The following is a 14,528-nucleotide window of genomic DNA, read 5'->3' as shown; positions in this document are numbered from 1 at the left end:
GAAGCGACTGTCTAGGAAGGAGCATGGCGGAAAGGGATCTAGGGATCATAGTGGACCACAAGTTGAATATGAGTCAACAGTGTGATGCTGTTGCAAAAAAAGCAAATATGATTCTAGGTTGTATCAACAGGTGTGTTGTAAGCAAAACTCGTGAAGTCATTCTGCCGCTCTACTCTGCACTAGTTAGGCCTCAGCTGGAGTACTGTGTCCAGTTCTGGGCACCACATTTCAAGAAAGATGTGGAGAAATTGGAAAGGGTACAGAGAAGAGCGACAAGAATGATTAAAGGTTTAGAGAACATGACCTATGAAGCCAGGCTTCATGAACTGGGCTTGTTTAGTTTGGAAAAAAGAAGATTAAGGGGGGACATGATAGCGGTTTTCAAATATCTAAAAGGGTGTCACAAGGAGGAAGGCGAAAATTTGTTCCTCTTGGTTTCTGAGGACAGGACAAGGAGTAATGGGCTTAAAGTGCAGCAGGGGAGGTTTAGATTGGACATTAGGAAAAAATTCCTAACTGTCAGGGTGGTCAAATATTGGAATAAATTGCCAAGGGAGGTGGTGGAATCTTCCTCTCTGGAGATATTTAAGAACAGGTTAGATAGACATCTGTCAGGGATGGTATAGGTGGAACTTGGTCCTGCCTTGAGGGCGGGGGGCTGGACTCGATGACCTCTTGAGGTCCCTTCCAGTCCTATTATTCTATGATTCTATGATATCTTGCTGTAAACCAATTGTGGGGTAACAAAAATCAGATTGTTCCTTTGATTGGGGTACAAGGAATCTGTGAGCCTAAAAGAAAGTGAGATCTTGTGCACTCCAGAGAGAAGCCACAATGAGTTGTGGTTTTGCTGTGAGTTTCACAAGCACAGCTACAAAGTAAATGGCAAACAGAACTCGGGTAGAAGTTAACTATGCTCCTTTAAATTAGGTCCTCTGAGTTGCTGACAGCTTTGGAGCTAAGAGCATGCTAGGGAGTGTCTGTGTGAATGCAAATGGTCGAGTTAATAGCAAACCCTGCTCATAATAAATATATCTCGTCAGCAAACAAAGCTACCAGGCTCAATTCTGACCCTCCAATGCAGAAAAGAGTTCTGATCAATAGTAGCATCAATTAATTACTGATTGTCCAACTGAGCAACGAAATAGTTGGCCTAACCAGACATCCCTGGCAGGACATCAAAGACTGGTTCCCCAAGGCCTTGGGAATTTTCAAGGTCTTAATGCACCCCATGGTTGTTTAACTAATTATATTTCTATTGTTACACTAGATCATTGTTTCAGCAGGTCATCAAGCACCATCAGCTGTTTTGGGAGGGGCACTTGTCCAAGAGTCCTTATCATGACCAAATTATTGGTCAAGGGGTGAACAAGTAGCCAGCTAGACCCATGACCCCATCCGTTGAAGCTAAGACTAGCTTGTATCTCTAGTTTTCTTAGCTAAAAGTCGGCCTTCTGCTTGTGGTCATGGCAGTAGGTGAGTTTCCTGTTAAGGCTGGCGAGAGTTCTTGGAAAAGGATGTTAAGACAGAGTATCTGTGTGTTTGCAAACATGAGCACATGTCTGTGGTTTAACGAGCTTCCTGTTATGTTTAAGAAGATACAGTCCAATGCTACCCCCCTTACATAGAGATGGCCTGAGGAATATGCATGTGCCTATAGGATGAGTGAGGACGTGGGAGTGAGAAACATCCAATCCCGGCAGCCCAGCTCTTTGTGACCTTTCATGGCAAGGCCAAACTCAGCAGGTGTCTAAATAACGGGATGAGCAAACAGGCCGGGCTGGGCTCGCGCTCGCCGTGCAAAATGTAAAATCACAGCAGAAACCTGGGACTGACCCGGAGAGAGGACAGCCCGGAAGGATGGACATTCATCCTTCCGGGGTCAAAACGCCTTCAGGGGTCAAAACGCCCTTCAGCTCTGTGCCAGCTCACCCTTGGTCAGAATTCATTCTTCCATTGGTCTGAGGAGTGGGGTGGGCCCAATATTAATGAATGTGTTGGCCGCATGGTTGGCACCAAGAGGCAGTGTGATCTAATGGAGAGAGCACAGGGATGCAAGAAAGTTCTAAATCCAGCTCTGCTGCTGGCCAGCTGGGTGTTTGGGGGAAGTTCCTGCATCCCTGTTTGCCTCAGTTTCCCCATGTGCACAGTAGGGAAAATGCTATTGGCTGGCTTTACAAAGTGCTTTCAGATCTATAGAAAGCACTGCACACGTGGTAGGCAGTATGTTTATTATGATCCCGAAGGGCATCAGAGTGGCCAGACGGGGTCAGCCGAAAGGTCCATCCAGCCCAGCATCCTGTCTACTGACAGTGACCAATGCCAGGTGCCCCAGAGGGAGGGAACAGAACAGGGAATCCTCACATGATCCATCCTCTATCGCCCATTCCCGGCTTCTTACAAACAGAAGCTCAGGACACCATTCCCCCCCAACCTGGCCAATCACCTCACTTCCATGAATTTATCTAGCACTTGTTTGAAGCCCTGTTAATGTCCTGGTCTACACAACATCCTTTGGCAAGGAGTTCCACAGGTTGGCTGTGTGCTGTTTGAAACAGTTTAGTTCTAGTGTGTTCGGATCTTTGTGTCAAAAGTAATGTTGCAGTCTTGGTTGGCACCAATAGTAGTCTAGTGCAGCATTTTTTTAAACTATGCCAAGACACTCTTGGGAAAGGATGAATCGGTACCTTGCCTGTTCCCCTTAAATTCTGTGAGGCCTATACAGGCTTCCACAGAAAGCCTCTCTCCATTTCTGTTAGGCTATGTCTAGACTGCAAGCCTCTTTCGAAAGAGAGCATCTAGACTTCACGCGGAACTTTCGAAAAAGCAAGCCGCTTTTTCGAAAGAAAGCACCCAGTGAGTCTGGATGCTCTCTTTCTAAAAAGCCTGTTTGCTGTCAAGAACGCCTTCTTTCGAAAGAGCACTTTCGAAAGAAGGCTTTCTTCCTCGTGGAATTAGGTTTACCACCGTCGAAAGAAAAGCCGCGTTCTTTCGATTTAATTTCGAAAGAACGCGGCTGCAGTCTAGACGCAGGTGACGTTTTTTCGAAAAAACCCCTGAGTCTGGACACAGCCTTAAAGATGCTAACAGGTATGGAAAAGTATGGAATACACAGAAAAGAAATTACACATGTTCTTGCAGTGCTTGTCAAGTGACTGGCATCCCAAAGTTTTCTGTTCTGTCTACTGATAAGTTGTTATTAGTGGATACACTAGAAGAAATGTCTACACCTGGAGGATTTGTGGTACGACCTGAGGTGCAAACCGCTACAGTCATGTCTTCCTGAAAACTCACAGTTACTGTTAGGGTGTGTCTAGACTACAGGGTTTTGTCGACAAAAGTCCACTTTTGTCAACATAACTAGACCTGCGTCTACATTGCCACTGAGTTTGGTCAACAGAGCGTCGACAGAACTCAGCAGTTCTGTCAACGGCAGTAAACCTCATTCTAGGAGGAATAACGCCTTTTATCAACAGAGTTCTGTCGACAGAAGGCGTTATTGCATCTACACTGTCCTTCGTGGTGGATAATGAGGAATAAGGGATCTTTTGGAACAGGCTTTATTTTCCGAAAGATCCCCGGCTAGACTGGCGCTTTTTGCCGGCAAAGCCCCGAGCCGGAAAAAAGCGGCAGCCATGGACTTGTACGAGACCGATTCTACTGGCCATGAATGAAGGCTGAAGTTGAGCAGTATTGTAAGACCTGCGCCCGGTGTATACAACGGAAGCCTCTACCCACCAGAGCTGCTCCACTGTTTCATCTTCATAGTGCAGGCCCTATGGATTTGGTCTGCATGGATTTTCTCACAGTTGAACTTGACAGTCATGTTAAGCCCTAAAAAATAGGGGTGAGTGGTAAGGTAGACCAAAAAGAGACTAATAAAGGTTTCTGCGTAGTCTCTGAGCAGAACTAGAGACATGGTTCAAGCAAGGAGGGGTGCACCGTACAAACTTGCTTCAGTTGCAAAAGTAAGATAAGTGAAAAGCTTCATTCTTGTACCTGCTGTAATAAGGAACAGCTTGTTTTGAGAACTGATAAGGAAACTCCCTGTCCTAACTCCCTGTCCTAACTCCCTGTCCTAACTCCCTGTTTCTGTTCTCTGTCTGTTCTTAACTCCCTGTCTCCCTGTTTTTTTGATACTTGCCTTCTGTGATGATAAGAAAGCTGTGGATGTGGTGTAGACGGAGCTTGGTCCTGCCTTGAGGGCGGGGGGCTGGACTCGATGACCTCTCGAGGTCCCTTCCAGTCCTATGATTCTATGATTCTATGAATTGCTTAAGGCCACATTGTATAGTTGGCTAGATAACTGACAAAGGGGGGTGGGTTGCTTGGGTAAATAGTGTATGACGTCACGGAACTGTCTGTATAATCTTACTTGTTTCTGAAATCGTGGCTGGTTCTTGGTAGAGACCGGCTGCTCTCTATTGTCGTGTGCACTCTTCAATAAAGAGCGTTTTGATTAGACCTTGCTGGTGTTGCATGTCTCTTTGCCGTCAGACAACGAGCTGAAGCCGTCTGGGTTAGAGTCCCCGACTGCCAGGGGATGTGCTTGTCATCACTAATCATTTCACAAGGTATGCCCAGGCCTTCTCCACTAACGATCAAACAGCTGCTACTGTTGCTAAACCCTTTGGAAAAAGTATTGTGTGAATTATGGGTTGCTCAAGTGAATGCATTCCGATCAAAGACGGGACTTTGAGATTTGTGTAATTCAGGAACTTCTAACTATTATCAGTGGGAAATAGGTCAATGGAGGGATGATAGGAGTTACTATAGAGAACTTTCTGGGTGTCTGGCTGGTGAGTCTTGCCCACATGCTCAGGGTTTAGCTGATCGCCATATTTGGGGTCGGGAAGGAATTTTCCTCCAGGGTAGATTGGCAGAGGCCCTGGAGGTTTTTCACCTTCCTCTGTAGCATGGGGCACAGATCACACTGAGATCTAGGTGAGAGGATTATTCTAAGAGGGGTGGGTGAGATTTTGTGGCCTGCATTGTGCAGGGGGTCAGACTGGATGATCATAACGGTCCTTTCTGACCTTAAAGTCTATGAGTCTATGAACTACGCTGGACATAAAAAATCCAGGAGAACACCTTATCCGCAATAAGACCCTCAGACTGAATGTTTTAATAGGACCCTACTTAATATGTTGGGAACGTTGAATACCAAACAGAAATCTAAATGGAGCCAGCATGTGAGCCACCGAGTGCATGCTTACAACTGTATCCAAAATGAGGCCACTGGCTATTCTCCGTACCTCCTAATGTTTGGACGTGAAGGCCGATTACCAGTGGACCTCTGCGTTGGGGTCTCTGCAGATGGGTCGTCTCACCAGTCTTACCTTCAGTGTGTGGCTAATTTAAAAAGGGATTTGTGTGTTGCTTCTCAACTTGCTCAGGCAACAATGAATAACATGAACTGGGGCAACAAAGAGCAATATGATCAGAAAGTGAGATACCATGATCTGCAGCCTGGAGAGCGTGTTCTTATCTGGAATCTGGGTCTTCCTGGGAAACACAAACTTGCAGACTGATGGAATTCACAACCCTACATTGTGGAGACTCAAATGCCTGGGCTACCAGTAAACCAAGTAAAGCCTGAGAAGATTGGTGGCCCATCAAAGACTTTACATAGAAACCACTTACTACCTCTGGGACAATATGTCAGAATGGATGCTTCATCAGATACCGAGCGTACCATGCTATCCATATCATCTTTCCTCTGGTTAGATGATCTGGATAGCGTGATATGCTCGGTATCTGATGAACCCTGACGTCTTCGGGTTCCCCACCTAAGCCTGCAGATGCCGCTAATTCTGTGCACGACCCAACTATCAGGATAGATATAACAGGTCCCCCATCAGAAGCTGATCCGGAAGAGGTCTACCCTGACTATATATCTATGCATCTTGAACCCGTACATATGTCTCCTGGGTCTGTGGTAATGTCACTTGAGTCGAGTCAACCCAACAGTGCAGCTAGCACACCATCCTTAAACCCTGATGCTCTGCCATTCTTTCCTGGAGGAGAAGACGCCGAAGAGGGTGTAGATCTGCCCCATAATCCTCTGGGGTCTTCCAGTGAGGGGAAAGAGATGTTGATCCTTCTGTAATGAGTATTTCTGCAGCAGAGGCCGAAACTGAAGGGGTTGTATTGACACCTCCTGTAGAGGAGGAAGAAGGGATAGTACCTTTGTCAGAAGCCAGGAATGGGCAATAGAGGATTTATTATGTGATGATTCCTTATTCTGTTCCCTCCCTCTGGGGCACCTGGCATTGGTCACTGTTGACAGACAGGACACTGGGCTGGATGGACCTTTGGTCTGACCCCGTCTGGATGGTCTTATGCCCTTCAGGATCATAATAATCATACTGCCTACCACTTGACTAGTGCTTTCTATAGATCTGAAAGCACTTTGTATAGCCGGCCATTAACATTTTCCCCAGTGTGCGCATGGGGAAACTGAGGCACGCAGGGATGCACAAGCTTGCCCCAAGTCATCCAGCTGACCAGCAGCAGAGCTGGGTTTAGAACTTTCTGGCATCCCTGTGCTCTCTCCATTAGGTCACACTGCCTCTTGGTGCCTGCCCCACAGCCAGTGCATTTTTTAATATTGGGCTTGCATCACCCCCCGGAGCAAGGGGGGAATGAATTCTGACCAAGGGTGAACTGGCACAGAGCTGAAGGGCGTTTTGACACCTGCAGAGTTCGGCCTTGCCAGAAAACATCACAAAGAGCTGGGCTGCCGGGATTGGATGTTTCTCACTCCCACGTCCTCACTCATCCTATAGACACATGCATATTCCTCAGGTCATCTCTGTGTAAGGGGAAGAGCATTGGACCATATCTTGATAAGCATAACAGGAAGCTGCTGACTTTCCAAAGACAAAGATGATCTGTCTTAACACCCGTTTCTGAGATCTCTCACCAGCCTGAACAGGAAACTCGCCCACTGCCTTGGCCACAAGCTGAAGGCTGAATTTATCTAAGAACACTAAAGATCCAAGATGGGTGTTTGTGCAGCTAGTCGTAGCTTCAGTGGGGGGTGTTGCTCTCTCAGGGGGCACGGATACACTCAGTGAAGCCACACTAGGTGCATAAAAATAAGAGGTTTTATTGCCAGAGCATATTACACCTTACAGCCTTCATGGGTTACTAAATATGTGCTTCTTGCCGCGGACAAGCAGGCACCTAAGCAAGCAAGCGAGCCAGCAGGATCCAACGCTTACGCCCCTTCTGCTACCGACAATCCCAGGCCTTACCGTCTGTGCTCTCGAGGGCTGTAACGGGCGCTGCTCCAGCGTGGGAATTCTTGGACATCCCCACAGCCTAGACCCACAAGTGGGACTGTCCGTTCAGGCAGCACCTTTCGGCTGTTTTATAACGCTTTCCTGAGAGGTACACACATTCCCAGGCAGACTCTAGCAAAGCCCCACGCCAGAGTGGGAAAGGAGCCATGACAGTGCCCAGGGGCAGCTCTGGCTCCATGTGGCCGAGTGCTGTGGTGTCCCGAGTGCGGGCGCTCAGGGTACTCCAAGACAGGACTGCTTTGCTGTCCCTCATCGAGGTAGACAAGCAAGCGGGGAACCCTGAGAACTGTCTGTCCGGGGTGGGGGGTCGGGTCCCTTTAAGCACAGAGCTCAGCCTCAGGCAGCAGCCCCACACACTAAGTCCTAACCTGATGCCCTGCCGGCACTGGTTCTGGCCAGCGTTAACCTTGATTCAGGGTTCACTCAGTGTGGACGCGCTATTTCAAAATAGAAAAACACTATTTCAAATTAGTTTTTGTGTATAGATGTGTTATTTCGAATTAGCTTAATTCGAAATAGTGCTGTAGTGTAGACATACCCTCTGGAACTCCAGGCATCTGTGCCTAATGGAGAGAAGAAAGTGACTCGCAAGTCGTGTTGTAATATTCCCCCTGGAGAATACACAACTCTTAGGGGATGTCTACACGACAGAGGTAGACCGAAGGCGGACTTTCGCTCTTCCCCGGTTCAAATTAGCACTTGACCTAAGACAGCTAATTGGAAGTGAGAGGGGCGCTCCGGTCGATGCCGGTGACCCTCATTCCATGAAGAGTAAGCGAGGTCAAAGGAAGCGTGTTCCTCCTTTGACTTCCTGCTGTGCAGAAAGCATCAAAAGCCAACCTAACCTATTTTGACTTTAGCTGCACAATTACTGTTGCTGATGTTGCGTAGCTTAATTTGGCCTTAGCCCGCAGTATAGACGTACCCTAGAAATCAGACATTGGTAGTTCCTTGAGGGGAAGCAGTGGATAACTTTTGTGAGGCAGAACAAGGGGAAAGTGAGGGTGGAGAATTCGAGAACTTTTCAAGTGAAAGGTTGGAGAACTCCTGAGGGTAACGTTTTGCCAGTGCTTGAGGCGAAGGGTTGGGGACCTTTGAGGTGACGGTTTTGAGACCCCTGGAGGTGGAGAATCAGAGAATGCTTGAGGTGAAGGGTTGGAGACCCTTAGAGGTGATGGTTTTGAGACCTCCTAGAGGTGGAGAATCGGAGAATGCTTGAGGTGAAGGGTTGGAGACCCTTAGAGGTGATGGTTTTGAGACCTCCTAGAGGTGGAGAATCGGAGAATGCTTGCAGCAAAGGGTTGGGGACCCTCTGAGGTGATGGTTTTGAGACCCCTGGAGGTGGAGAAGTGGAGAATGCTTGAGGTGAAGGCTTGGACATCTCTGATGGAGAACTGGAGTAGAGATCACAGAGCCCTTAGTTCTCCTTGTGTGGTGGGGAGTGGGCGGGAACCCTGCCTCTCAAAGATTCACACACCGCAGGAATCCCATCCAGGAGGGGCATAGTGGGGTTGGGGATCTGATGCATGATCTGGAGCATGATCCTGAGAAGGGGCAGAGAAGAGAGGAAAAAAGTCCTTAGACCTGCTTCCCCCTCTCCAACAGGGGAGAGGAACCCGCTAAAGTCCCCCTGGCCTGGTTTGGGAAGGAGAAACCTTAGGAGGGAAGAGGGGGATGGATTCCTGGGGGTTGGCTTCTGGGCATGTCCATTTGTCTTTTCTACTTTGCTTCTTTGTGCTTTTCGTAGGGGGCCGTGTCTGTGTGAGCCTTGTTTCTTGACTTATCGCCGATGCAGGAACAGGCGTCCAGACTTCCAGTGGTGTTCTCTCGCTCTCAGACGACGGCACATTTTGGGTCTCTCCAGAGTCTAAGGACGGGTGGCCCCTTGAGGAAGAGGCCTCTTGAAGTGAAGGGCTGGAGGGTGCGCTCTGGGCTCCGACCTGGGCTCCGCCGGCTCCGTGCTCTCCACTCTGGGCTCCGCCGGCTCCGTGCTCTCCACTCTGGGCTCCGCCGGCTCCGTGCTCTCCACTCTGGGCTCCGCCGGCTCCGTGCTCTCCACTCTGGGCTCCGCCGGCTCCGTGCTCTCCACTCTGGGCTCCGCCAGCTCCGTGCTCTCCACTCTGGGCTCCGCCGGCTCCGTGCTCTCCACTCTGGGCTCCGCCGGCTCCGTGCTCTCCACTCTGGGCTCCGCCGGCTCCGTGCTCTCCACTCTGGGCTCCGCCGGCTCCGTGCTCTCCACTCTGGGCTCCGCCGGCTCCGTGCTCTCCACTCTGGGCTCCGCCAGCTCCGTGCTCTCCACTCTGGGCTCCGCCGGCTCCGTGCTCTCCACTCTGGGCTCCGCCGGCTCCATGCTCTCTACTCTGGGCTCCGCCGGCTCTGTGCTCTCTACTCTGGGCTCTGTCAGAAGGGTTTTGTTTTTCCCATAAAACATTTAAAGCTCGTCTTATCTCAAAAGATACATCCACATCTCTAAGGCCTGTCACGAATGTTGCCGGTGCGGCTGTGTAGCGCTTGTTCAGGTGTTTCTCAATTAATTTCCGGATCGCCTCGTTCTGCTGTTCGTTCAGATAGTCGGCGGCCTGCACCCGGAGTCTCTCCCTGCTTTGGAACACATTCATGGTGACCCTTTTCCTCCAACAGTTCCTAAAACAACAGTATAGGAACCCGAGAAGGGCAATGCTCCCTATGACTCCAAGCCCAGCCACCTGCAGGGATAAAATCAAGACGTTAAAACGGGTCAGTCGCATTCGACTTTTTCTCTTTCCCGCCCTGGTGCCTCTCGCCCCCGAGCGATTCTCCTTCACACCCCAACGACCATCCAGGCCCCCTCCCCCACACACACTGAGCTCTCTGCACACAGCCCCCCATTCCCTGCCCTGAAACCCCCCCATGAGTTCTCTGCCCCCAGACCCCAGCCCCTGTTCTGAGCCCCCCCACACCGTGCTCTCCCTCCTCAGTCTCCCACCTCCTTCCCTGAGCCTGCCCATGAGCTCTCCTTCCTTATTCCTCCTCCCAAGCCTGAGCCTCACCACTGAGATCTCTGTCCCCAGTTCCCACCCCCTGCTCTGACCCCCCCATGCTCTCTGCCCCCAGCTCCCCACTCCTTCCCCTGAGCCCCCTCCCCGCACCAAGCTCTTCCTCCTCAGCCCCTCACCTCCTGTCCTGGGACCCCCACACTGAGCTCTCTGCCCTCAATCCAGCACCCTCTTCCTTGAGTCCCCCAACCTTCCCAGCTCCCGACCTCACAGCTTCACCCCCACCCTGAGCCCTAACCCTGCAGCCCACAACCCCTTTGCTGCCCTTTGACGTACGCCCTTCTCCCCTCCCACAGAGGGAGGGAATCAGCTAGTTCAACGAGACTTTAACATCCTCAACCTGCTCTTCAATCTCTCCAGAGATGGGGATTCCACAACCTCCCTGGGCAATTTATTCCAGTGTTTCACCACCCGGACAGGTAGGAAGTTTTTTCCGAATGTCCAACCTAAATATTCCTTGATTCTTGTCCTGTCCTCAGAGGCCAAGGAGAACCGTTTTTCTCCCTCCTCCCTGTGACCCCCTTTTAGAGACCTGAAAACAGCTCTTATGTCTCCTCTCAGTCTTCTCCTTTCCAAACTGAACAAGCCCAATTCCTTCAGCCTTCCCTCCTAGCTCATGTTCTCTAGACCTTGCATCAATTTTCTTACTCTTCTCTGGACCCTCTGCAATTTCTCCACCTCTTTCTTGAAATGTGGGGCCCAGAACTGGACACAATCCTCCCACTGAGCCCTCATCAATGTGTGTTCTCATGTATGTAGCACCTGGTGGCGGATCCTGGTTTTCTCTCATTTATGAACATCAACTATTTTTTTTTTCTGCTCAGTCAAACACACATGAGGGCAAAAGGCCAGAGCAAAAAGGGGAAGAGTGAGAGCAACGTTATTCCCTCTCTCGGGGCAGGTGGGTCTGTGACAGACTGGGCCGTGTCTGGGCACAGCTGAGGGCGTCCGCTCAGGGCGAATTGCTCAAATCTGGGGCTACTTACAGCCCCCGACTGGTGACCTCTCCACACAGGCCACAAACCAGTCCCACAGAGCGCTTCAGCAACCTGCCTGAAGCCTCCCGAGCAAAACCCCTCCGACACCCCAGCAATATCCGTGCCCCAGATGGCCCCGGGCCTATACACAGGTGGGGGGTCCTAGCACCCAATCCCACCTACCCCGAACAAGTTCTGTCCGGTTCCAAGAAACCAGCCACAGATCCCTGGTCAATTTACCCTCTGGATCTTACCCACAAATCACGCTGGGCCAATCCTTTAGAATCTATATCTAAAGGTTTATTATTACAAGAAAGAAAAGCCTGAGAGTAAGGTTATTAAAGTACAGTATGTTACATGCACCGAATCTCCCAGTTCTCGATGCAGGCTCTAGCAGAGATGTTGCAGCTGCTGGTTTAAAAGTTCTTATTGCACATCCTACGATCAGGATGGGTTCACAGGTCTTCCGGGCTCTTCAATCCCTGCAGTGCTGCCTCTGGGATGAAGTGCTGAGCTGAGAACAAAATGGCCTCGACCACATGGCCTCTTTTATCCCCTTCTTGGCCTCTCTGGTCTCAGCCGGTCACCTGGTCCTCAGCCTCTCTCTGCTGGCAGCTCTTGGGTCTCCGCCCTCCTGCTTTAGGTGTGTCTTTGGGCCATCAAGGGCCATTGTTCCACAGGGCTTCACTACTCAGCCTGTCCATAGCAATGCTCAACCACATTCACAGAAATATTCAGCTTCCACACAGATTACAGATTCCTACCTACACACACAGACATTATACACTCACATAAATAGCGTACATAAGATCAACAAACAACAAGTTCCCATTCAATACCCCACATGGCTCCCCCCTATACCAATTTCTGGGGCCAACCCCCCCCCCACCTAGGGGTGCAGCAGCGATCCGGCTGCTTCCCTCCAATTCAGCAACGTGACAGGGTCTTACCTGGGAAATGTGATAAGGACTCATTGCTGCCGGGCAGTTCACCTCAGGTGATTTACACAGACAGTCAATGTATTTCCCATCCAGAAGCACGATAATTATCCACAAGACAGCGGGTACCAAAGCTTTGAAAATAATGCTGCAGACTCTTTCACAGATTTTGAGGCAAGGTTCTGTGATGGTTAAACGACGGTTCAACAATTCGCAACACCTGTAGCATTCATAGCTAAGTGAGTCTTCCCATTTCAAAGGAAGCTGGACAGCCAGGCCTAATAGAAACAAAGCAGCGGGTGGCAGGAGGATATAGCAAAGACTGTAACTAAGTGTCTGCATCTTGTCTTCTGGGCATTTGAAATTCGGATCTATTGAGTGTTCCAGCACCACCAAAACGAGGGAGTACACTGACGTCGATATGACTGTGAAGTGGTTTCGCCATAGTTTTAGGAACTTGCCGCTAATCCCCATGCTGATCGTGGCTGAGACTGTCGCCTGCTCACCGTTCACTGTCAGCTCTCCAGACTAAATGCAGTCAGATCTACGAATCGTTGCAGCCCACGAGTGAGAAGGAAAGTGAAACTCAAAGCTCTCCACCGTAACCCGTAATCAGCTCTGCCGCTCTGTTAGCACCTTAAAAGGCCCGGCTGTGGATGGGTGTGTGCACAGACCTCCGATTCACAAAGTTGTCAGGTTTCAAGAGAACCAGTGGGTCAGAAATCTGAGTCTAGTTCTTCACAGCACTCGGTTCTAACTTTGCAGGGGAAATCATTTTCTCTGCCTTAAAAGGATCGTTCCTTTCCAGGTGTCAAATACACACCCCTACAGGTAGCATGTCTGGCTGGTGGTCAGTTTCAAGTGGGGTGTCTCAAGGATCAATTCCAGGGCTGGTTTTGTTCGACATTATTATGAATGACCCAGATGAGGGGATGGGTTGCACCTCCAGCAAATTCACAGATGACACTAAACTAGGGGGAGAGGTAGACCCACTGGAGGGCACAGAGAGGGTCCAGAGTGATCTAGACAGATTAGAGGATTGGGCCAAAAGAAATCTGATGAGTTTCAACAAGGATAAGTGCAGAGTCCTGCACTTGGGACGGAAGAATCCCTAACATTGTTACAGGCTGAGGTCTAAACAGCAGTTTGGCAGAAAAGGCCCTGGGGATTCAGTGGATGAGAAGCTGGATATGAGCCAACAGAGCACCCTTGTAGCCAAGAAGGCTAATGGCATATTAGGGTGCATTAGGAGGAGCATTGCCAGCAGATCTAGGGGAGAGATTGTTCCCCTTTATAGGCAGACGATTACCTGTGCATGCTTTTCAGTTTACTTAATCCACATGTGAATTGTGATGTGTTGTATTTCCCTGGGCTACACAAGCACACAACGTATCTTCCAGCCAGAAGGAGGATCACATTTCACAAAAGAGACGGTAAAACAGCCTTTGCAATAATGCTCCAGTCACATCTTTTACCACGACTGAGACACTCTGGCTGCGAAATTATGCCTAAAAAACCCCCAATCACAGCTGGCACAAGGAAATAGGAGAGACTATAAGCAAATCTCAGCCACTGGTCTCCTAGGCACTTAAAGGCAGAATCCAGGATCTTTTCAAACGCCATCAAAACGAGTGAATAGAACAACACGGTCCAAATCGTAAAATGTTCTTTCCGTAGTTTAAAGATATAGGTGCTGATTTTCATTTCCCCCAGCGAGGTGACTGTTCCTGGCTCGCAGGGCAGAGGGAAGGCGTGAGCCGGAGTCTGTTCCAGATTTATCCATGCTTCTGAACGGGGAGTGAGAATGAAATCGACAATAGGTCTTTCCTGAAATAGAGTTTCTCAGCTTTTCCACCGGAAAATCCTCTTGGATAAACAACGATGGTTTTGTGTTTTGGCTTCCAGTCTCCAAACAGTCGGGTTTCACACACTTCAACTAGCGGGTGAGGAATTGGAGTTTAATTCTTCGCTACAGCCCACCTCTAACAGCTTGGGGGGGAATTGTTTTTACTGCCCTAAAAAGATTGTTCCCTTATGGATATAAAAATGGGAGGTTTCTGAAAATCATCTTAAAGCAGAGCTACTTAACACACGGCCCGTGGGCCACATACGGCCTGTGGCCTGATTGTTTGTGGCTGGCCGATGAAAGCCAAAAAAAAAGTAGTCAATAGAACGGTTGTCTGTCGAGATGCATTTTAGTAGTTAAATTCCTGGACTGTCATTGCTCATTCAAAGGCTATGTCCAGACTGCAAGCCTCTTTCAAAAGACTC

The 14,528-nt window shown here is 49.5% G+C and overlaps 1 protein-coding gene across 1 annotated transcript in view; it reads right to left on the bottom strand.

Annotated features, from left to right (window-relative positions):
* The window catches only part of LOC142821193 (uncharacterized), a 48,474-nt gene extending 34,230 nt beyond the window's left edge, over positions 1 to 14,244 (bottom strand). The window contains exons 1-3 of the mRNA XM_089774186.1: positions 12,270 to 14,244; positions 8,928 to 10,012; positions 5,696 to 5,828 (exon numbers count right to left, since the gene is read on the bottom strand). Coding sequence (XP_089630312.1) covers positions 5,696 to 5,828; positions 8,928 to 10,012; positions 12,270 to 12,731 — 1,680 coding nt within the window. The 5' untranslated portion in view covers positions 12,732 to 14,244. The remainder of the gene's footprint in view (positions 1 to 5,695; positions 5,829 to 8,927; positions 10,013 to 12,269) is intronic.
* Positions 14,245 to 14,528: the final 284 nt, after the last annotated feature.

The sequence above is a fragment of the Pelodiscus sinensis genome, chromosome 30 (genome assembly GCF_052426305.1).
Source record: "Pelodiscus sinensis isolate ZL-2025 chromosome 30, ASM5242630v1, whole genome shotgun sequence".
Taxonomy (NCBI): Eukaryota; Metazoa; Chordata; order Testudines; family Trionychidae; genus Pelodiscus; species Pelodiscus sinensis.
Note: the sequence above shows the minus strand (reverse complement) of the source record. Positions and strands in the feature narration are given on the sequence as shown.